The following is a 15,050-nucleotide window of genomic DNA, read 5'->3' as shown; positions in this document are numbered from 1 at the left end:
CCCCTGCTGTAGGGCCAGGTGTGTATGGGGATGGAGAGCACATGGCACTGGCTCTGCCTGGGTTTGGAGCTGCTCCCTGCCAAAATCCCAAATCGGCCCCCCCAGGGGACGTGCACCCAGCTGGGGCTGAGCCACGGCCCTGTTTGCCCGTGGTGCTGTGATGATGCCCCACGGGACTGCGGCACCCGTCGCGCTCGCCGCCGTTCCCCGGGGTTTTTTCCCCTGCCAAGCCAAACGTGCTCTGCTAATAAACAAAAATTGATTTTTATTTATCTTACAAAGCGAAGCCCCGTTGCTCCCACTGCACAGCTTTAATCCTTTCTGCTGTCGATGGCAATAATGAGAGAGACACCTGCGGATCTGGTGAGAGCTGCGGGCTCCTCTTTAGCTATTAGGGGATCGATGCCCTCCCCGGTGCTGCTAATAGCGGTCTGGCCCGCTTGATTGTGAGGGGACTGGGAAGGGCTTGGTGCTGTTTGAAGGTGCCCGACCCATTCCTGGTGACTTTGCTCAGCCCCACGGAGCTGCTGATCACAAGCGCTCGAGGGGGGACAAATCGCTGTGCATGTCTGCAGAGGTGCAAGAGGGGAAAAAGGAGCAGCCCTCACTTAAGAAACTGATTGAGAGGCTGAAATTGTCCTCAGGGAAGGGAAAAAGCAATGGAGATGCCCACGAAAGAGCCCTGAAAAGACAGAAAAGCTAGCTGCAAGCCTCATAGCATGTCCCCCCCCACACACCCAGCACAGACTTGTTTTGATTCAAGGAAATCAACGCATTGTCTCAGTTCATTAACAATCCATCTCGTTTTTATTGTCCAGTTCTTAAAAAGTTGGTGATTTTCTATTCATAGTTATAAAATAATCCTATTTTACAAAGATTTACAGCTGCGTGAGCCTGGCAGTGAACAAGGCTGGCTCTGGCACATCTTAAATAGTCAAACCACAATTTCTGTTTTTTTATTTAAAAAAAAAAAAAAAAAAAGGAAGACAAGGGAATCAGCACCAGCCCCTCCCCTCCAGCCCCAAACAGGACATACCAGAGCAAGAGGGTTTGTATAAAAGTCAATTTATTTCTTTGGGATGGGCACAGGGAGGGGCAGAGGGGCCGGTGGCGAGCCCCAGCACCAAGGACTGACGCGGGGGCAATGTCCCTTTGTTCTTCACCCCAACCCGAGCTGCTGGGAGGGGGGGCGATACCAGCTGGGGGTGGGTCTGCCCCCACAGGGTCCCCCAGACCCTGCACCCTCCCTCCCAGGGGCTCCCCAGTTTGTGCAGCCCTCGGGGCCGGGATGGCACAGAGGTGGCTTCCTATGGGTTTGCAGTTTTTGGTCCCTTGCTCCGGCAGTGCCCTCAGTACAGGGGTCCCTTGACAGCGCCCGGCTCCGTCAGGCGCGCCGAGGCGTACGCGGAGGCTCCGAGGCAGGCGGCTGGCTCGCAGAAGCCCGGTAGCCCCGTGGGGCCAGGTAAACCCGGGCGGCCAGCATCCCCTGGGGCTCCTGGAGGGCCCCGTTCCCCGTCCTTGCCATCCAGCGCGTGGCCGGGGATGCCGGGGAGACCTGCGAGGGGAGCGTGGCCGTGAGTTGGGGTGCTCAGCTCCGGCTCCCAGCGCCTTTGGTGGAGCAGAGCATGGGACGTGCTGTCCCCAGAGCTGGCAGTGCCGTGGGGCAGGAAGGGGTGCTACGACTCAGAGATTTGTGGGATGAATCTGCCCAAGTTTGCAGGCATGGGACAGAAGCAACTGGTTTTATCCATTGCTTGGGACTGGGGCTGCCGTGCCCAGCAAGGGACTCGCTGCTGCTCCATGTGCCCACGGGGGCTTACCTGGGATCCCTGGGGGGCCCGGCATCCCTGGGTGTCCGCGGCCAATGTCTCCCCGCTCACCTTTCTCTCCACGCTTTCCTGTGGGGGGAAAAAAGAGGGAAGGGAAGGCCAGAGCTGCAACGGGAACTGTGAAGACACTGGAAGGGGTCTGTGGGGTGGGGGGGGCTCAGTATGGGTGGGTGGGGAAATATGGGGGTGGGAGGCAGGGTCAGCCCCAAGGGACATTTCTGTGTCCCATTGTTGCTGCAGGCTGCCCGGCACAGCATAGAGGCGAGTATGGCTTTGTTTTGGGGACGCAAAGAGAAAATACTGAGCTTTATTCTGCAGCTATGGTGCCTGTCACAATTGGGGTGGGGATGGGAAAACGCATCCTGCAGACAGCTGCGAGCTTTCACATCATTGAAAACCCCAACCCAGAGAACTCAGCAGGTGGGTGAGCCTGCCCTCTTTGGGCAGGGACGATTATTTCAGAACCTCCTTTGTTTTTTACCCCGACAGAGGCCCAGCCACACCATCCCTCCGCTCACCATCCCCGAGCCCCCTGCCCCCCACCGCCTACCTTTGGGTCCGATGTTGCCGATCTGCCCGGCGGCCCCCAGGATGCCGGGGACACCTCGAGGTCCCATGGGTCCATGTGGGCCTTGCTCCCCAGGTGGGCCTGGGGGCCCGGGAGGTCCGGGGGGGCCCATGGCACCGGCTCCCCCTAGGGCAGCTCTCTTGGCGCTCACGGCCACCTCCGCCAGCTGCTCTGTAGGGCAGAGAGGGGCCGGTGTGGGATGGGACACGGCAACAGCCCAGCTGGTGGGGTCCTGCTCATGGGGTGTGCGTGCACCAGGCACCACTTGCCCCCCTCACCTTGCAGCATCTTCAGCACCACGTCGACGATGTGCTGGTCCCCGGCGTCCCGGCCCTGCAAGCAGCAAGAGGAGGGATGCACCATGAGGGGGCATCACACCTTCCTTCCCCAGAGCTGGCCCTGTCCTGCTCCCCCAGCCCAAAGCACCTCCCTGCACCCTTGTCCCCTTCCCAGCCCTTCTTTGTTTCCTGTTCAGTCCCAGTACAGGTGCTGCAGCCTCAGCCCATGCTGTGCCAGCCCTACAACCTGTTTGCCCTATTCTGCAACTCTAAAATCAAGCTTATGTTGGAAAAATTCTGTTCTGGGAAACAAAGGATGCGTGCAAAGGTGCACGTTGGACCTAAATCTGCCGCCTTTGCTATGTACAGGGAGAAAAAAAGAGCTGAGCTCCTCTTTTCTGGAAAGGTGGGCTCCTGAGTCCGGCTTAGCCCTCCTGGCGAGCTGCAACGCGGGGCTTATTCTGACATAATCAGCTCAGCTCCAGCTGTCCGGAGGAAGCAGTCGATAAGGGAAGGTCAGGTAACAACCGAGATGCTGGTGATGCCCTCAGATCACCGCCTGGATGGGCATGGGAGGTGCAGGGTGACCGGGGGATTTTGGGGTACTCACCGCTACGCCCCGCTGGCCGGGCATCCCCGGCACGCCGCGCTCCCCGACGAGTCCTCGCGGGCCGGGGGGGCCTGGGTAGCCTCGCACACCGGGTGTGCCCGCGTCTCCCGAGGGGCCTGGGAAGCCGAGCTCGCCCTGGACGCCTTGCTGCGGGGGGATGGAGCAGTGTCAGGGGTGGTGAGCTCAGCCCCACGCTGAGCATGCACGGGGCTAAGGGTCACATCCAGCTCCATGGAGGGCGATCACCTCCAGCTGAGGGTCCCACGGAGCTGCTCAGCACCGTGGTGCAGGGCTCTGCTCACGCCCAGCAGCCGGTCACTCACCTGCCCCTTCGGCCCCGGCTCGCCCGATTCGCCCTGGGGACAGACACAAGAAATGCGATGGGGAAGCAGCACACATTTAGCAGTGCTCTGGGGGAGGCACATGCACACCCCCCCCACACACCTCGAGAGCTGACCCCGTGCCCCCCAGGAATGCCCACCAAGGTCACCCCTGTCCCCCGGACCCTACCTTCTCACCCTTCACCCCTGCGAGGCCGTGAACACCGGGGTCTCCCTATAAGCAAAGACAAAAAAGCTGTGAAACCCCCACCAGCGCTGAATCCCGCTCCCCCCCATCCCACTGCGCTAGAGCTGCTGCTCCTCCACGCAAAGGCTCGCAGGGGGATACTCACGATGCCACCTTTGGGCCCAGTTTTCCCTGGGGAGCCCTGGAGAAAGGAGAGAAGGGGGTCAGCCAAGGAGCGGGTGCGTCCCACGAACACCAAGTGTCTGCTAAAAGCTCCCCCCAGCCCTGAACCCCTGCGCTGCAGTGAGCCCTGCAGCTGTCACCTTGTCTCCTTTGACTCCTGGCAAGCCTTGGGGTCCTGGGATTCCTGGCGGACCCTGCTCACCCTTGGGCCCCTGGAAATCGAGGTAAGAGAAGGAAAAGAGGAAAGTGAACGGCAGAAGCCCTGGGGAATGTCCTCTGCCCCCAGCTGAGCATCGTCTGCAGAGCGATGGGCTGCAGGGTGCTGCACCGAGCCGGGCAGCTCTGACCCTTCCCACGGCTCCACCACCCTGACCCGACCCAAATCCCACAGCTGCGGGGACACAGGGCAGGATGGGAGGAGGACAAAGCCCCCGCTCCACTTCCGTGAGCTGGGGGGGTTCTGCAGGGAAGGGGCTCCGGCCCCATAAGGACAAAGCTCACTTTGGGGCCATTTTCCACCCTGGGAAAGCCCCCAAAAGGGGCCAAGCACTCACCCTGTCAGCTGCCCCACTCTGGCAGGGCAGGGATGAAATTCCTGCCCCCCCCGGGGGCTGCTAATCCCAGCACTATTCGCCCTGCTGGCTAATCCCTCACCCTGCTGCGATCAAAGCAGTGGCTCCAGCCTTGCCCCGAGCCGTCCCCCCCTGCACCCATGTCCCTCCCCGTGTGCTCACCGCTCTGCCCTGCTCGCCAGGGGCACCCACGAGGCCGCGCTCACCCCGGTCACCCTGCAAAGAGAACAAAGTCAGGGGCAGTGCCCGGCACGGCCGCAGCCCCCCCGTGCCCCCCACTCACCTTCAGCCCGGGGACGCCCTGCGGTCCCTGCTCGCCCCGGGGTCCGGGCTCGCCCTAAGGAGGAAAAACACCCGGAGCGGAGGGTCAGTGCTGCGAGGGGCAGGGGTAGTGCAAGGACTGCTGGTGCTGCCCCCACTGCAGGCGGGTGCCATTGTGAGCCCTTTGTCCTTCGCAGGGGATGCTGCAGGGGACGCGTGGCCCCATCCTGGCGCCATGCAGCCTTGGAAGGGCGGCTGCTGGCTGCAGTGTGTGGCCACGGAGGGGTTCAAGCCAGGGCTGGAGCCCCAGGGAGTGTAATGAAGGTGCTGAGCCGCATCCCGTGGGCTCCGGAGGGGTTTGTGACAGCAAACAGAGGGGAAAGCACAGCCCCGCGCTGCTGGGGAGGCTCATTTGGGTCTCTACTCACCAACTGCCCCGGGGCGCCGGTGATGCCTGGCTGGCCCCGAGCACCCACTTCACCCTGAGAACAGACAGAGCCACTCAGGGACGGGTCCCTGTCCCCCCCAGGGCTGCAGGAGGGGAGCGGGACGTGGGATGTGCTGCAAATGGGGAGGGGGGCACGGGAGGGGGACGAGGCTGCGGGCTCAGCCCCACGCCCACCTTATCTCCTGGGCCACCTTTGCTTCCCGGCTGGCCCGGCAAGCCCTGCAGAAACACAGCAGGATCAGACCCCACGCCCCGGGCAGGGGGCACCCCCTGTCCCGGGGGGTGACATCCCCGCTGGGTGCTGGCCCCGTGCCCAGCACCCCCCCGGGGCTCCCCTACTCACAGCCTGTCCCCGGTGTCCCGGAGGCCCCGGGCGGCCGGGCTGTCCTGCACTGCCCTGCGGGGAGGAAGAGGATGTCACCAGAGCAGGGAACGTGGCAGAAATGGGGTCACCGTGGTGGGACAAGGGGAGCGTGGTCCTTGATCTCACGGGGACGGCCACACTGCCAAGTGGGGACATGCCCCACCAAGGGCCAGGATCCTGTGCCACCCGCCGTCCCCGTTGTTCCCAGTATTTATATACTGGGACGAGGAGCAGCGGGTGCTGGTTCCCCAGTGCCCAGCAGCCCCCCGCAGCCCCTCACCTTCACGCCGGGGATGCCCGGGGTGCCGTCCTTGCCATCGATGCCTGGGAGACCCTGCGAAAAGGGGGCGGGAGGCTCGGTCTGACACCTCCAAGGGGCCGGGAAAGGAGGGGAAGGGGAAGGAGCCCAGCAGCCCCGCGTGCCCCCGGAGCAGCCAGGTGCTTCTGCAGGCTCACAGCCCTGCTCCGAGCCAGGGTGCGAGGACACGAGGTGGCCCCGAAGGGACAGAGGGGACACAGAGGGGCTGCTCCTCACGCAGGGCTCAGGGCACTGCCAAACGTACTCACATTCTCCCCCTTGGGGCCGATGTCTCCTTGGGGGCCCCTGATGCCGCGGCCACCCTGCAGTGGGAGAGAGCAGGGGGGATTTCTGCAGCGCCCTCAGTGCAGGGGATGGGGCTGATGGGCACGGAGAGGGAGGGGGTGCCCGGAGAGCCCCTCTCCACACCAGGGAGCGGTGCCAGGCTGGAGAAAAGGGGCTGCTCGCATTGCCCGGGCACCGTGGGTTACCTACCAGCTCTCCCTTCTCGCCCGGCTCCCCTGGAGGTCCCCTGGGGCCTTCCCTGCCCTGCAGGGGAGAAAGAAAGGTCTGAGCGGGGAAGAGCAGGGCCACCCACCCACCAGAACCCAGGGTGAAGGGAGGGCACTCACCGGCCGCCCGGCCGTGCCGATGGTCCCCACCATCCCCTTGTAGCCGGCGGGACCCTGCAAAGAGAGCACAGAGGGGGGATTCCTCCCAGCCCAGCTCTGACCCCATAAGCTCCGACCCCATTAGTGAGACCTCCATCACCCGTGTTGGTGATGCTCCTGGCAAGCGGCCCCCAGCCCGCCCCTGCCCTGCCTTCCCCCGGCGCTTACCGTCTCGCCCTTGGGTCCTGCCATCCCCGGGTAGCCCCTCTGGCCCTGTGGTCCCTGGGGGAGGAAAAAAAAAAGCCAGGCTCAGCTGGAAGCTGCCCAGGTACCAGCCAGCAGCACCCGGGGGCAGCCACAATTAAAGCAGAATCCGACGCAGGAAATCAGCCACTTTTAGCAAACGCGAGGCGTTTTCGCCCTAATTCCGCCGGAGCCCAGCAGGCCCCTTTCCAGCTGTCGCTCCAATAACAGCAATGGCCCCAAACCGCAGCTGCTTCCCCCGGGCTTCAAAGCAGGTTTGCCCTTTGCTGCTCCGGAGGGCTCAGCCCGGTAATTGCTCTGCATCTTCAAAGCGCTCAGCGGGCTCACGCGGCTTAATCCCCGCGTCCCAGCAGCGAGCTGGGCACCGCAGCCCCGGTTCGGCTGGGATGGGGGGGCTCAGCGGGAACAAGGGATTTGTCCCAGGTCATCAAGTCAGTCATTGTGACCCCCCAGCACTGGCAGCTCCACCGCTGGGAGGAGGGAGGTGGAGGGGACGATGGCTCCCCCTTGGTCGCAGGGGTTGGTGCAGGGACACATCGACACCACGTGCCCTGAGTCTGGGGGCACAAACCAGCCGCCCCCAGCCCCTGCTCGGCCCCGAGCACCCCGGGAGAAGAGCAGCAAAGAGAAATAAATACGGTACTGGAGGGCCTGGGATGCCTTGCTCTCCGGAGACGCCAACGTCACCCTTGGGGCCCTGGGGAGGGATGGGGAGAAGAGAGGTGAGCGCCAGGGTGAAATGCCCGGGGGAGCTGGGACCCCTCCCTTGGGACCTGGCAGGGGATGGGGATGGGGATGGGGATGGGATGGGATGGGATGGGATGGGATGGAGCGGGATGGAGCGGGATGGAGCCAGGTTCCCCAGAGAGCACAGAGCCCCATCCTTCATGGGAAGATCACCCCCCACCCTCCTCCTCCTCCCAGCCCTCATCTCCCTCCTCTCCTAATGACCTCTTCCCCGCCTTCCCCCTTTCTCTCCCCACTGCCCCTTGCCCTCAGCCTCAGCTCCCCGAGCCTCCCACCCCTGTCCCTGCTGGGATGCCCCTGGGACCTCGAGGTGTCCCCGGCATCCTGGGGGCTCAGCCCCACTCACCTGCCTGCCCTGCTGGCCAGGCTCTCCCAGGGCACCGGGACGGCCTCTGTGTCCCTAAGGGCGAGGAGGAGGAGGAGGAGGTGAGCTCCCCCGAGCGGGGCAGCAGCTCTGCTCCCCCCGGAGCCGCCCTGCCCACCACGTCCCCCCCAGGTGCCGGCTGGCAGCAATGCACCAGGGCTCAGCACCCCACGGCCGGCTCCGTGCGCGTGCATCGCCCCGCTGCTGGGCGGCCTGGAGCTGCCTGCGCCTCCGGACCGAGGAAGATTCCTTCAGTCCTTCAGCCAGCCTCCGCAGCAATGGCAGGGACGGTCCCTGGTTGCACCCCGCTGGCTCCGGGGCTTCCTCACCTTCAGTCCCTGCAGTCCTTGGGGGCCCTTGGGACCCGACGGGCAGTTGGTCGGGCACTGGTGGGGAAGAACAAGCACATGTTGGGCTGTGGAAGAGCCGTGCCCAGGCGCTGCTGCCCGAAGGACAAGCTCACGTGTGTAATGTCGAGGCTGGGAGATGCAGGAACCCACCGCTCGCAGCATCACTGCATTTTGGGACCCTGCTCTCCCCCCCCCAGTCACCAAATTACTGATGCATTTTGGGCCCGTGCAGCGTATGCTCTCCCAGCTGCTGGTAAGCCGTAAAAGCCTGTTGAAGGGGCGAGGTAATGGCAGCTCTCACCAAGAAATCAGCGCTGCCCTCCAGTCCTTGGATGTGTCCCGGGGGGCCCTGCGGGGAAGGAGACCATCAGCACCCGTGGGAGCAGACATCATGGGGTAAATGTGGCACCCGGGAGGGAGGAGTGTGCCCACCGAGCTGCAGCACAGGCTGGAGCAGCGCCCGCGTGGATACTCACGGGTTTCCCTGGAGGGCCTGGGGGACCCCGCGGGCCGTCGGGTCCTGGGTCACCCTAGGAAAGAACCCCAAGGAGAGGGGATTTAGGCCTGGGTGGGCAGCAGGTACTGCCAGAGCTGGCAGGGAGAGGGGCGACGAAGCGCCAGGGACCCCGGCTGTCACACTGGGAACAGGGGCATCCCTGGCTGTGAACTGGGGGGCTGATGGTGCAGGGGGACCTGGCTGCAGGTGCTGAGTCCGTCCCCGCTGTAGGGGATGCTCACGCACATGATGGGGTCTCCCACGTTCTCCCCAGGTGCCCCGAAGTGCTGAGAAGGGGACACTGGGTTTAGGGAGGGCTCCTGCCCTGCGCTCCCTCCAGCCCCCTCACCTTGGGTCCCAGCGCTCCGATCTCCCCGGGGAGTCCAACCTGGCCTGGAAGCCCCTTAAGGAGAAGAGAGACATTCAGCGAGTCGGGGAGGACGAGCCCCGAGACCTCCCTTTGGCGGTGCTGAGATCTGAGCTCTGGCAGCACCCCCCCAAGCCGGGGGCCTGGCCGACCACCCCAACCCAAGCACAGCACTTACGGGCGGTCCTGGCAGCGAGGGGCCCTGCAACAAGAAGAGACACGGTGAGCCAAAATCTCCTGCCCCCCCTAAACCCGACAGCATCCCTGCTCCGTGCGGGGCGATGCCCATGCCACCCCCAAGGATGCATTGGGGGGGTCAAGGCTTTGTCCCCGCTCTGTTCCAGCCCCGTTTGTGGGTGCTGGAGCCAGGAGCGGGCGCATCACGCACGGTGCCGGTGCCCAGGGAGAGGCGGATACTCACGGGGAGCCCCGGTGGCCCTGGGAGTCCGGGCTGGCCCTGCAGGGACAGAAGGGAAGACGTGAGGGTCTGGCCCACCCTGCCAAGCCCTGCTGCTGCTGTGGCAACTGCTAAAATCCGCCCCCCCAGCATCCCGTCCCCATGCCCCAGCGCTGACCAGTTCCATCGCCCCGGTCCTGCACCTGCGCGTCCCCTCCACAGCGCTGGGACGGCCCCAGCCTGGCCAGGGCCCCGCTCGCTGCAGGAGGGGCAGGTGGGGGCCCCGGGGTGATGGTCCCTGCCCTTACCTTCAGTCCTGGCCCCCCCATGGGCCCGGGCTCCCCTTTTGCTCCCGTGAGGCCCTACAAGAAGAGAGAGCAGGAGGTCATTGCCACTGCGCCTGCCGTCCCCTCCCTCCCCGAGTCCTTCTCCAGCATCCCGCGTTTTTGCTGGGGCTGTTCCCACGGCGGGGGGGGGGGGGGGGGGGGGGGGGGGGGGGGGGCGGGGGTGGGGATTTCTCTTTGTTACTCAGCAACGAACACATCCCAAAACAAATTGGGGCTGGTGCCTGTGACGAAGCCAGGTGGCACGGGAGAGCTGGGGCAGCATCGCAGTGATGCTCCGAGCCCCCGGCTCCGTTAGGCCCGGACCCAGCAGGCAGAGCTGGGACAAATCCTGACCTGCCCCATCCCTTGCTCAGCATCCTGAGAGCTGCCCCAGCTCGCTGCGAAGGGTTTCATCCCCCCAGCTGATGGCTTGAGCAAATCCTGTTGCCCGGGCTGATTCTGCACGGCGCAGAGCAGGCGGGGATGGGGCAGGGTGAGCCTGAGCTGAAATCTTGTGCAGGGCTGATTAACCTGGGTGAATAACGCATGCCTGCAGTGACATTGTCATCCTTATTTATTACTGAGGAATAAATAAACCCCCAAAGGTTTATGAATTGACATCCAGAGACACAAAAGAGTTTGGGTTTCCTACTGATAAGCAGGTGAAGGTCTGATGCTCACGGATGTGGATGTGCTCAGTGCCGCACTCGGGAGGGAGGCACCAAACCCACCACGCACCCCACGTACCCCACAGCAGGGACGAGGCTCCAGCCCCTCTCCCCCCGGCTGTGACAGCCCCAGTTCTGCCGGGAAGGGGACAATGGGGACACGAGGGTGCCACCGGGGTGGCTCCAGCAGAGCCGTGAGGCTGCTCTGGGTTTGTGCTGGAGGAAACGAGCCGAAGCAGGGCTCGGGGCAGGCGCTGTGGCTGAGGACAAGGAAACGTGTCCTGGAGCCTCTCTGTGCTCCGCAGGAGAGGGTGCCAGGGCTTTAAGCTGCACGAGGCTTCTCCACGCGTTGTCTGAGAGGAGCCAGCCCCGGTCCTGGCCAGCGGATCGCCCCCAGGACCCCCAGGCTCAGCACCCCCAGCCTGCAGCTCCCTGCGGGACCCCAGGCATTTGCTGCGCCGCGGTGCCGTGGGACGAGGGCCCGGTACTCACGTCGATGCCCGGCTTCCCTGGGGGCCCATCTGGACCGGGGGCTCCGGGCTCCCCCTTGGCACCCTTGAGAAGAAAATGGCCACGGTGCAAATTAGAAAGGGCTCCTCCAGGAGGGGCGAGACAACCGGAGGGCTCGGAGGGACACGGGTACTCACCGGAGAGCCGGGGGCTCCGGGCGAGCCTTTGTCACCCTGGGGAAAAGGAGGAAGGTTACAAATGGGGTCTGTCACCCTGCAGAGCTGGGCCCCGCAGCACGGGGTGCTCAGGACCAGCTCTGTGCCTCATGTGAACCTCCCAAAGGTGGTGCAAGGCTCCCGGGGCCAGGATGGGGATGGAGGTGAGAAGAGAGAGGGCTTTGGTGCGGTTGAAGGGTATAAATAGCACTAAAAAAACACCCGGGGCCGGGGTGGAGCCCGGGGAGGGCAGGCAGAAAGGGCACTCTGAGGCTCACAGATCTCCCCTCTGTTCAGGCTCCCACCCCGCAGCCCCGGGGAGGCTCCAGGAGCCACGGCCGCTTGCCACAGCCCTCGGCCACGTCGCTGCTCCCTGGGCACCCGGCCTTGGGTGTCCTGCTGCCCCCAGTCCCCCTCCTCACTGGGCAGGACCATCCCTGGAGCCACCCAGACAGGGCTGCCCCGAGCACCATGGACCAAAAGCTCCCCAAAAAAGCATTTCAGGCCCCATTTCCCAAGGAGGCTACAGGCTGCTGTCCCCAGGCTGTCCCCAAGCGCCAGCTCCCGCTGCCACCAGCGCTGCCCAGAGCCACGGGGATGCTCCACGGGGGCCCCGCACCCCAGCCCTGGAGCAGAGCAGAGCAGGAACCCGTCAGCATCGCAGCCCCTGCCTCCGCCGAGCCTCTGCCCCGGCACAATGTCCCCTTTGTGCCGCAGCCCCCCCCCCGCCCCCGCAGCCCGCGCGGGCTCCCCGCCGCCCGCACTCACGTCAATGCCATCCGCTCCCGGCACTCCTGGCGGACCTGGGGGCCCTCGCGGGCCGGGCTCTCCTGGTGGCCCTCGCTAAGGGGAAAAGGGAGGGGAGCCGGGTCAGGAAGGAGCAGCCGGACCCCGGGAGATGCTTGGGGTCAGGGGCTGCCTGGGGTGAGGCACTCGCCACCAGCGTGCACCGGGGACACTTCTCCGGAGGGCTGGTACTGAGCGGGCACCCCGTGGCACCGGCACTCCTGTCACCCCCTGGGCCCATCGGTGCCAGCCTGTGCCCCCTGGGAAAGGCACGGATGGAGACACCTGGGGAATGAGGAACCCCCCCCCCCCCACATGCTGGCGCAACGCCCCCGTCCCCAACCCCATCGCTGCCCTTCCTCCCCTCCTGCCCTGCTGCCAGCGGGGCTCCAGCCCCGGGCAGGGATGGGGGCTCAAGGGGTTGGTGGCATTGCCTGCAGAGGCTCCCCTCTGCTTGGGGTGAAAGCTCGGCACCAGCATGTCCAAAAGGGGTTTTAGGTGCCCAAAGCCCCGGTGTGAAATGGGAACGGTGAGCTCGCTGGCTCGCTGCCTGGCGAGCGGTGAGCGCGATCGCGGCATCGCGCCGCGGCGGCTCACAAAAGCGCCATTCAGCCCGCGCCGAGGGAGCCCCCGAGCAGCCTGGCCTCCAGCTTTGAGGTTTCCACAGGAGCAGCTCCGCAAAGAAACCTCTGTTATCCTAACGGGGCGTCTGTGGGGAGGAGGCTCTGGTTGCAGAGCCCGAGCCCCTGGCGTTCCTGGAGACGAAAATCGGCGGCGGCTGGGTCTGGCACACCTGGGCTGCCGCAGCCCTCGAGGCTCATTTATTTTAAAAGATGTGTGAGGACGGGAGGTCGAGCTGCTTTGTTGACAAAACTGAGGGTGCCCTGGCTTCGCCTTGGAATTAAACCCTGCAGTCGGGGCCGGGAGTGAGAGCGAGCCCCCGGCAGCCCCGGTGAATGGCACCTTTGTGCTCCCCAAACCGTTTCCAAACGCTCCCTTGTCCCGAGGCTCCCGCGTCCCAGCTGCTGCTGGCCGGAGCCCCCCGGGCAGACGGAGGCAGGCAGCCCCGCGGGGAGATTTTCCCAAAGCTTCCCCTCCCGACCTCCAAACGGGACTGCTGGCGCTGCGGGGCCGTGAGGGCTCTCCTCTGCTCCGTGCCCCCCGGAGGGACCCGCCGCAGCACTCGCTCCGAGGAGCCGAGGGATGCGGCCCCGTCGCTTCTCCCCGATTTTAATTCTCCTGCCTCTGGGTAAGTTCGGCCCCCCCAGGACCCCGGCCCCCTGGCCCCCAGCACCCCTCTCCCCTCAGACAGCCCCCGCAGAGCTCTTCAGGGGGGCTGAGCCCCCCCCCCGGAGCCCCCGCAGCCTGGCTCCGCAGCACGTCCCAGCAAAGCAGAAGCAAAAACTCCAAAGCTAAAATTGGGATGCTGCTGGGGGGAACCCGCCCCCCCCTCCTGTCCCGAGGGGACGACGGAGAGGTTTGCTAACACGTCCCCGAGCCTGAGCCGCGCTGCCCAGCCCCGTCCCTGTCCCAGGGAGCTGGAGGGGCTTTGGGGACGGGGCTGGGGGTCCCGCCTGGGGCACGAGGGAGAAGCCGGCGGCATGCCGGGGGCCAGGCTGGAGGTCCCAGGGGTGCGCGGTGCTGCCAGCCGGCATCAGCACCGGGGGGCACGGGGACGGTCCCCTGGCACCCCCCCACACCCCAGCGCAGCACGGGGGGCTCGGGGGGGACAACTCACGAGCTGGGCCAGGCAGAGGCAGGCGTGGAGGAGCAGGCAGAGCCCAAGGCTGCGGCCGGCCATGGCGGGGGCGGCCGGCACCGAGCGGCGGGGGCTTCGGCGGGGGCTTCGGCGCGCTGCGGTGCGGCTGCTGGACTGCTCGGTGGGACAGGGAGGAGGAGGAGGAGGAAGAGGAGGAGGCGAAGGAGGAGGAAGGGGCTTATTAATATGGAGCAGCGGGGGGCGAGGGCAGGCGCAGGCCCCCCCCCCGCAGGTGAGCGCGCTGCTATTTTGGGCTGCGCAGGCCGGACGGTGACGGTGGCTGGGGGGTGGCAGCGGTGGCACAAAGGGGGCTTTGATGCAGCCCAGGGGCTGGGAGATGGGGACGGGGGGACAGAGGGGGTCGGGTGTGCCTGGCCCCCCTTTGCCATGTGAGCCCCTCAGTGGGGCTCAGCCCCCGCGCACCACGGCGGCTGCCCCACAGGTCCCCAGCAAGCCCCCAGCACGGCGCTGGGAGGGGACGGGGCGGCAGGAGCCCCTCGGGTACACATGGGGGGCCACCGTGCTGCCCCCCAGGCGGGTCCCATCCCCACGCCTGGCTCCCCCCGTCCGCCCCCCACTGCCAGCCACCCCCGGGCTCTGCCATCCCCAGGAGGCTCGGGGATGATTCATCTCTGCCAGATCGCCTTCCTCCTCCTCCTCCTCCTCCTCCTCCTCACGGAGGGCTCGATGGCTCCGCAGCGAGGGCCGCCGCAGGCTGATTCACCAGCAGGGTGCTCGGGGGCCCTCGGCAGCCCCAAGCCCCGTCGGGTGGGAGAGGCGCAGGTGAGGCGCCGGGGCTGGGGTCTCTGCTCCTGGCCCCCCAGGAGCAGCCGAAGCCGCCCCCCCGTGTCGGCGGGCAGGGGAGCGCTTCCACCCCGACCTTGCGCCTTCGAACCGAGCCCCTGGGGGGCTGCGCCCAGGGCACCCGGATGGGATCCTCGCCCGCCTGAAGGTCATCCTGGAAGCCCTGCGTGACCCCAGGCACCCCCCCCGGATTACTGCACAGCGCCATTCCTGCACCCCCTGTGCCCCCAGCCAACCTCCCCCAGCCCCCACGCCCCCCCCAAAGCCCCCTGATCCCCCCAGTCAACCCCCCCAAGCCCCTACGTTCCCCCAAGCCCCCCTGCTCCCCCAGCCAAACAGCGCCCCCCACCCTCCCTGCACCCTCCCCCAATCGCCCCCAAGCCCCCACGTCCCCCTAGGCTCCCACGCCCCCCCAAGCCCCCCTGCTCCCCCCAGCTCCCCCCAGCCAACCACCCCCACACCTCCCTTGCACCCCCCCACCCCCAGCCAAACCCGCAGCCCCCCCCCAAAGCCCCCGCCCCCCCCAAC

General features: G+C 66.0%; 1 protein-coding gene across 1 annotated transcript; it reads right to left on the bottom strand.

The window, feature by feature from the left end:
- Positions 1-1,000: 1,000 nt before the first annotated feature.
- COL9A2 (collagen type IX alpha 2 chain) lies at positions 1,001-14,118 on the bottom strand. Its single transcript, XM_040535254.1, has 32 exons — positions 13,698-14,118; positions 11,942-12,016; positions 11,156-11,191; positions 11,001-11,063; positions 9,823-9,876; positions 9,539-9,574; positions 9,296-9,319; positions 9,100-9,153; positions 8,731-8,784; positions 8,556-8,603; positions 8,234-8,290; positions 7,887-7,940; positions 7,437-7,490; positions 6,758-6,811; positions 6,551-6,604; positions 6,414-6,467; positions 6,188-6,241; positions 5,901-5,954; positions 5,600-5,653; positions 5,431-5,475; positions 5,237-5,290; positions 4,831-4,884; positions 4,710-4,763; positions 4,116-4,187; positions 3,959-3,994; positions 3,796-3,840; positions 3,609-3,641; positions 3,286-3,432; positions 2,676-2,730; positions 2,380-2,568; positions 1,821-1,898; positions 1,001-1,555 (listed from the first exon to the last, which is right to left on the bottom strand). The coding sequence occupies exons 1-32, from the start codon at positions 13,758-13,760 to the stop codon at positions 1,350-1,352; spliced, it is 2,064 nt and encodes a 687-aa protein (XP_040391188.1). The 5' UTR covers positions 13,761-14,118; the 3' UTR covers positions 1,001-1,349.
- Positions 14,119-15,050: the final 932 nt, after the last annotated feature.

Source organism: Cygnus olor, chromosome 23, assembly GCF_009769625.2.
Source record: "Cygnus olor isolate bCygOlo1 chromosome 23, bCygOlo1.pri.v2, whole genome shotgun sequence".
Taxonomy (NCBI): Eukaryota; Metazoa; Chordata; class Aves; order Anseriformes; family Anatidae; genus Cygnus; species Cygnus olor.
Note: the sequence above shows the minus strand (reverse complement) of the source record. Positions and strands in the feature narration are given on the sequence as shown.

Excerpts from the sequence above, each read along its gene's own strand:
- COL9A2 (XM_040535254.1), bottom strand. The coding sequence starts at position 13,760 with ATGGCCGGCCGCAGCCTTGGGCTCTGCCTGCTCCTCCACGCCTGCCTC. Across the intron at positions 9,575-9,822 it reads TGGGGGGGCCAGGACTGAAG|GGCCAGCCCGGACTCCCAGG; the intron begins GTAAGGGCAGGG and ends CTGTCCCTGCAG. Across the intron at positions 9,320-9,538 it reads CAGGGCCACCGGGGCTCCCC|GGCCCCTCGCTGCCAGGACC; the intron begins GTGAGTATCCGC and ends TTCTTGTTGCAG.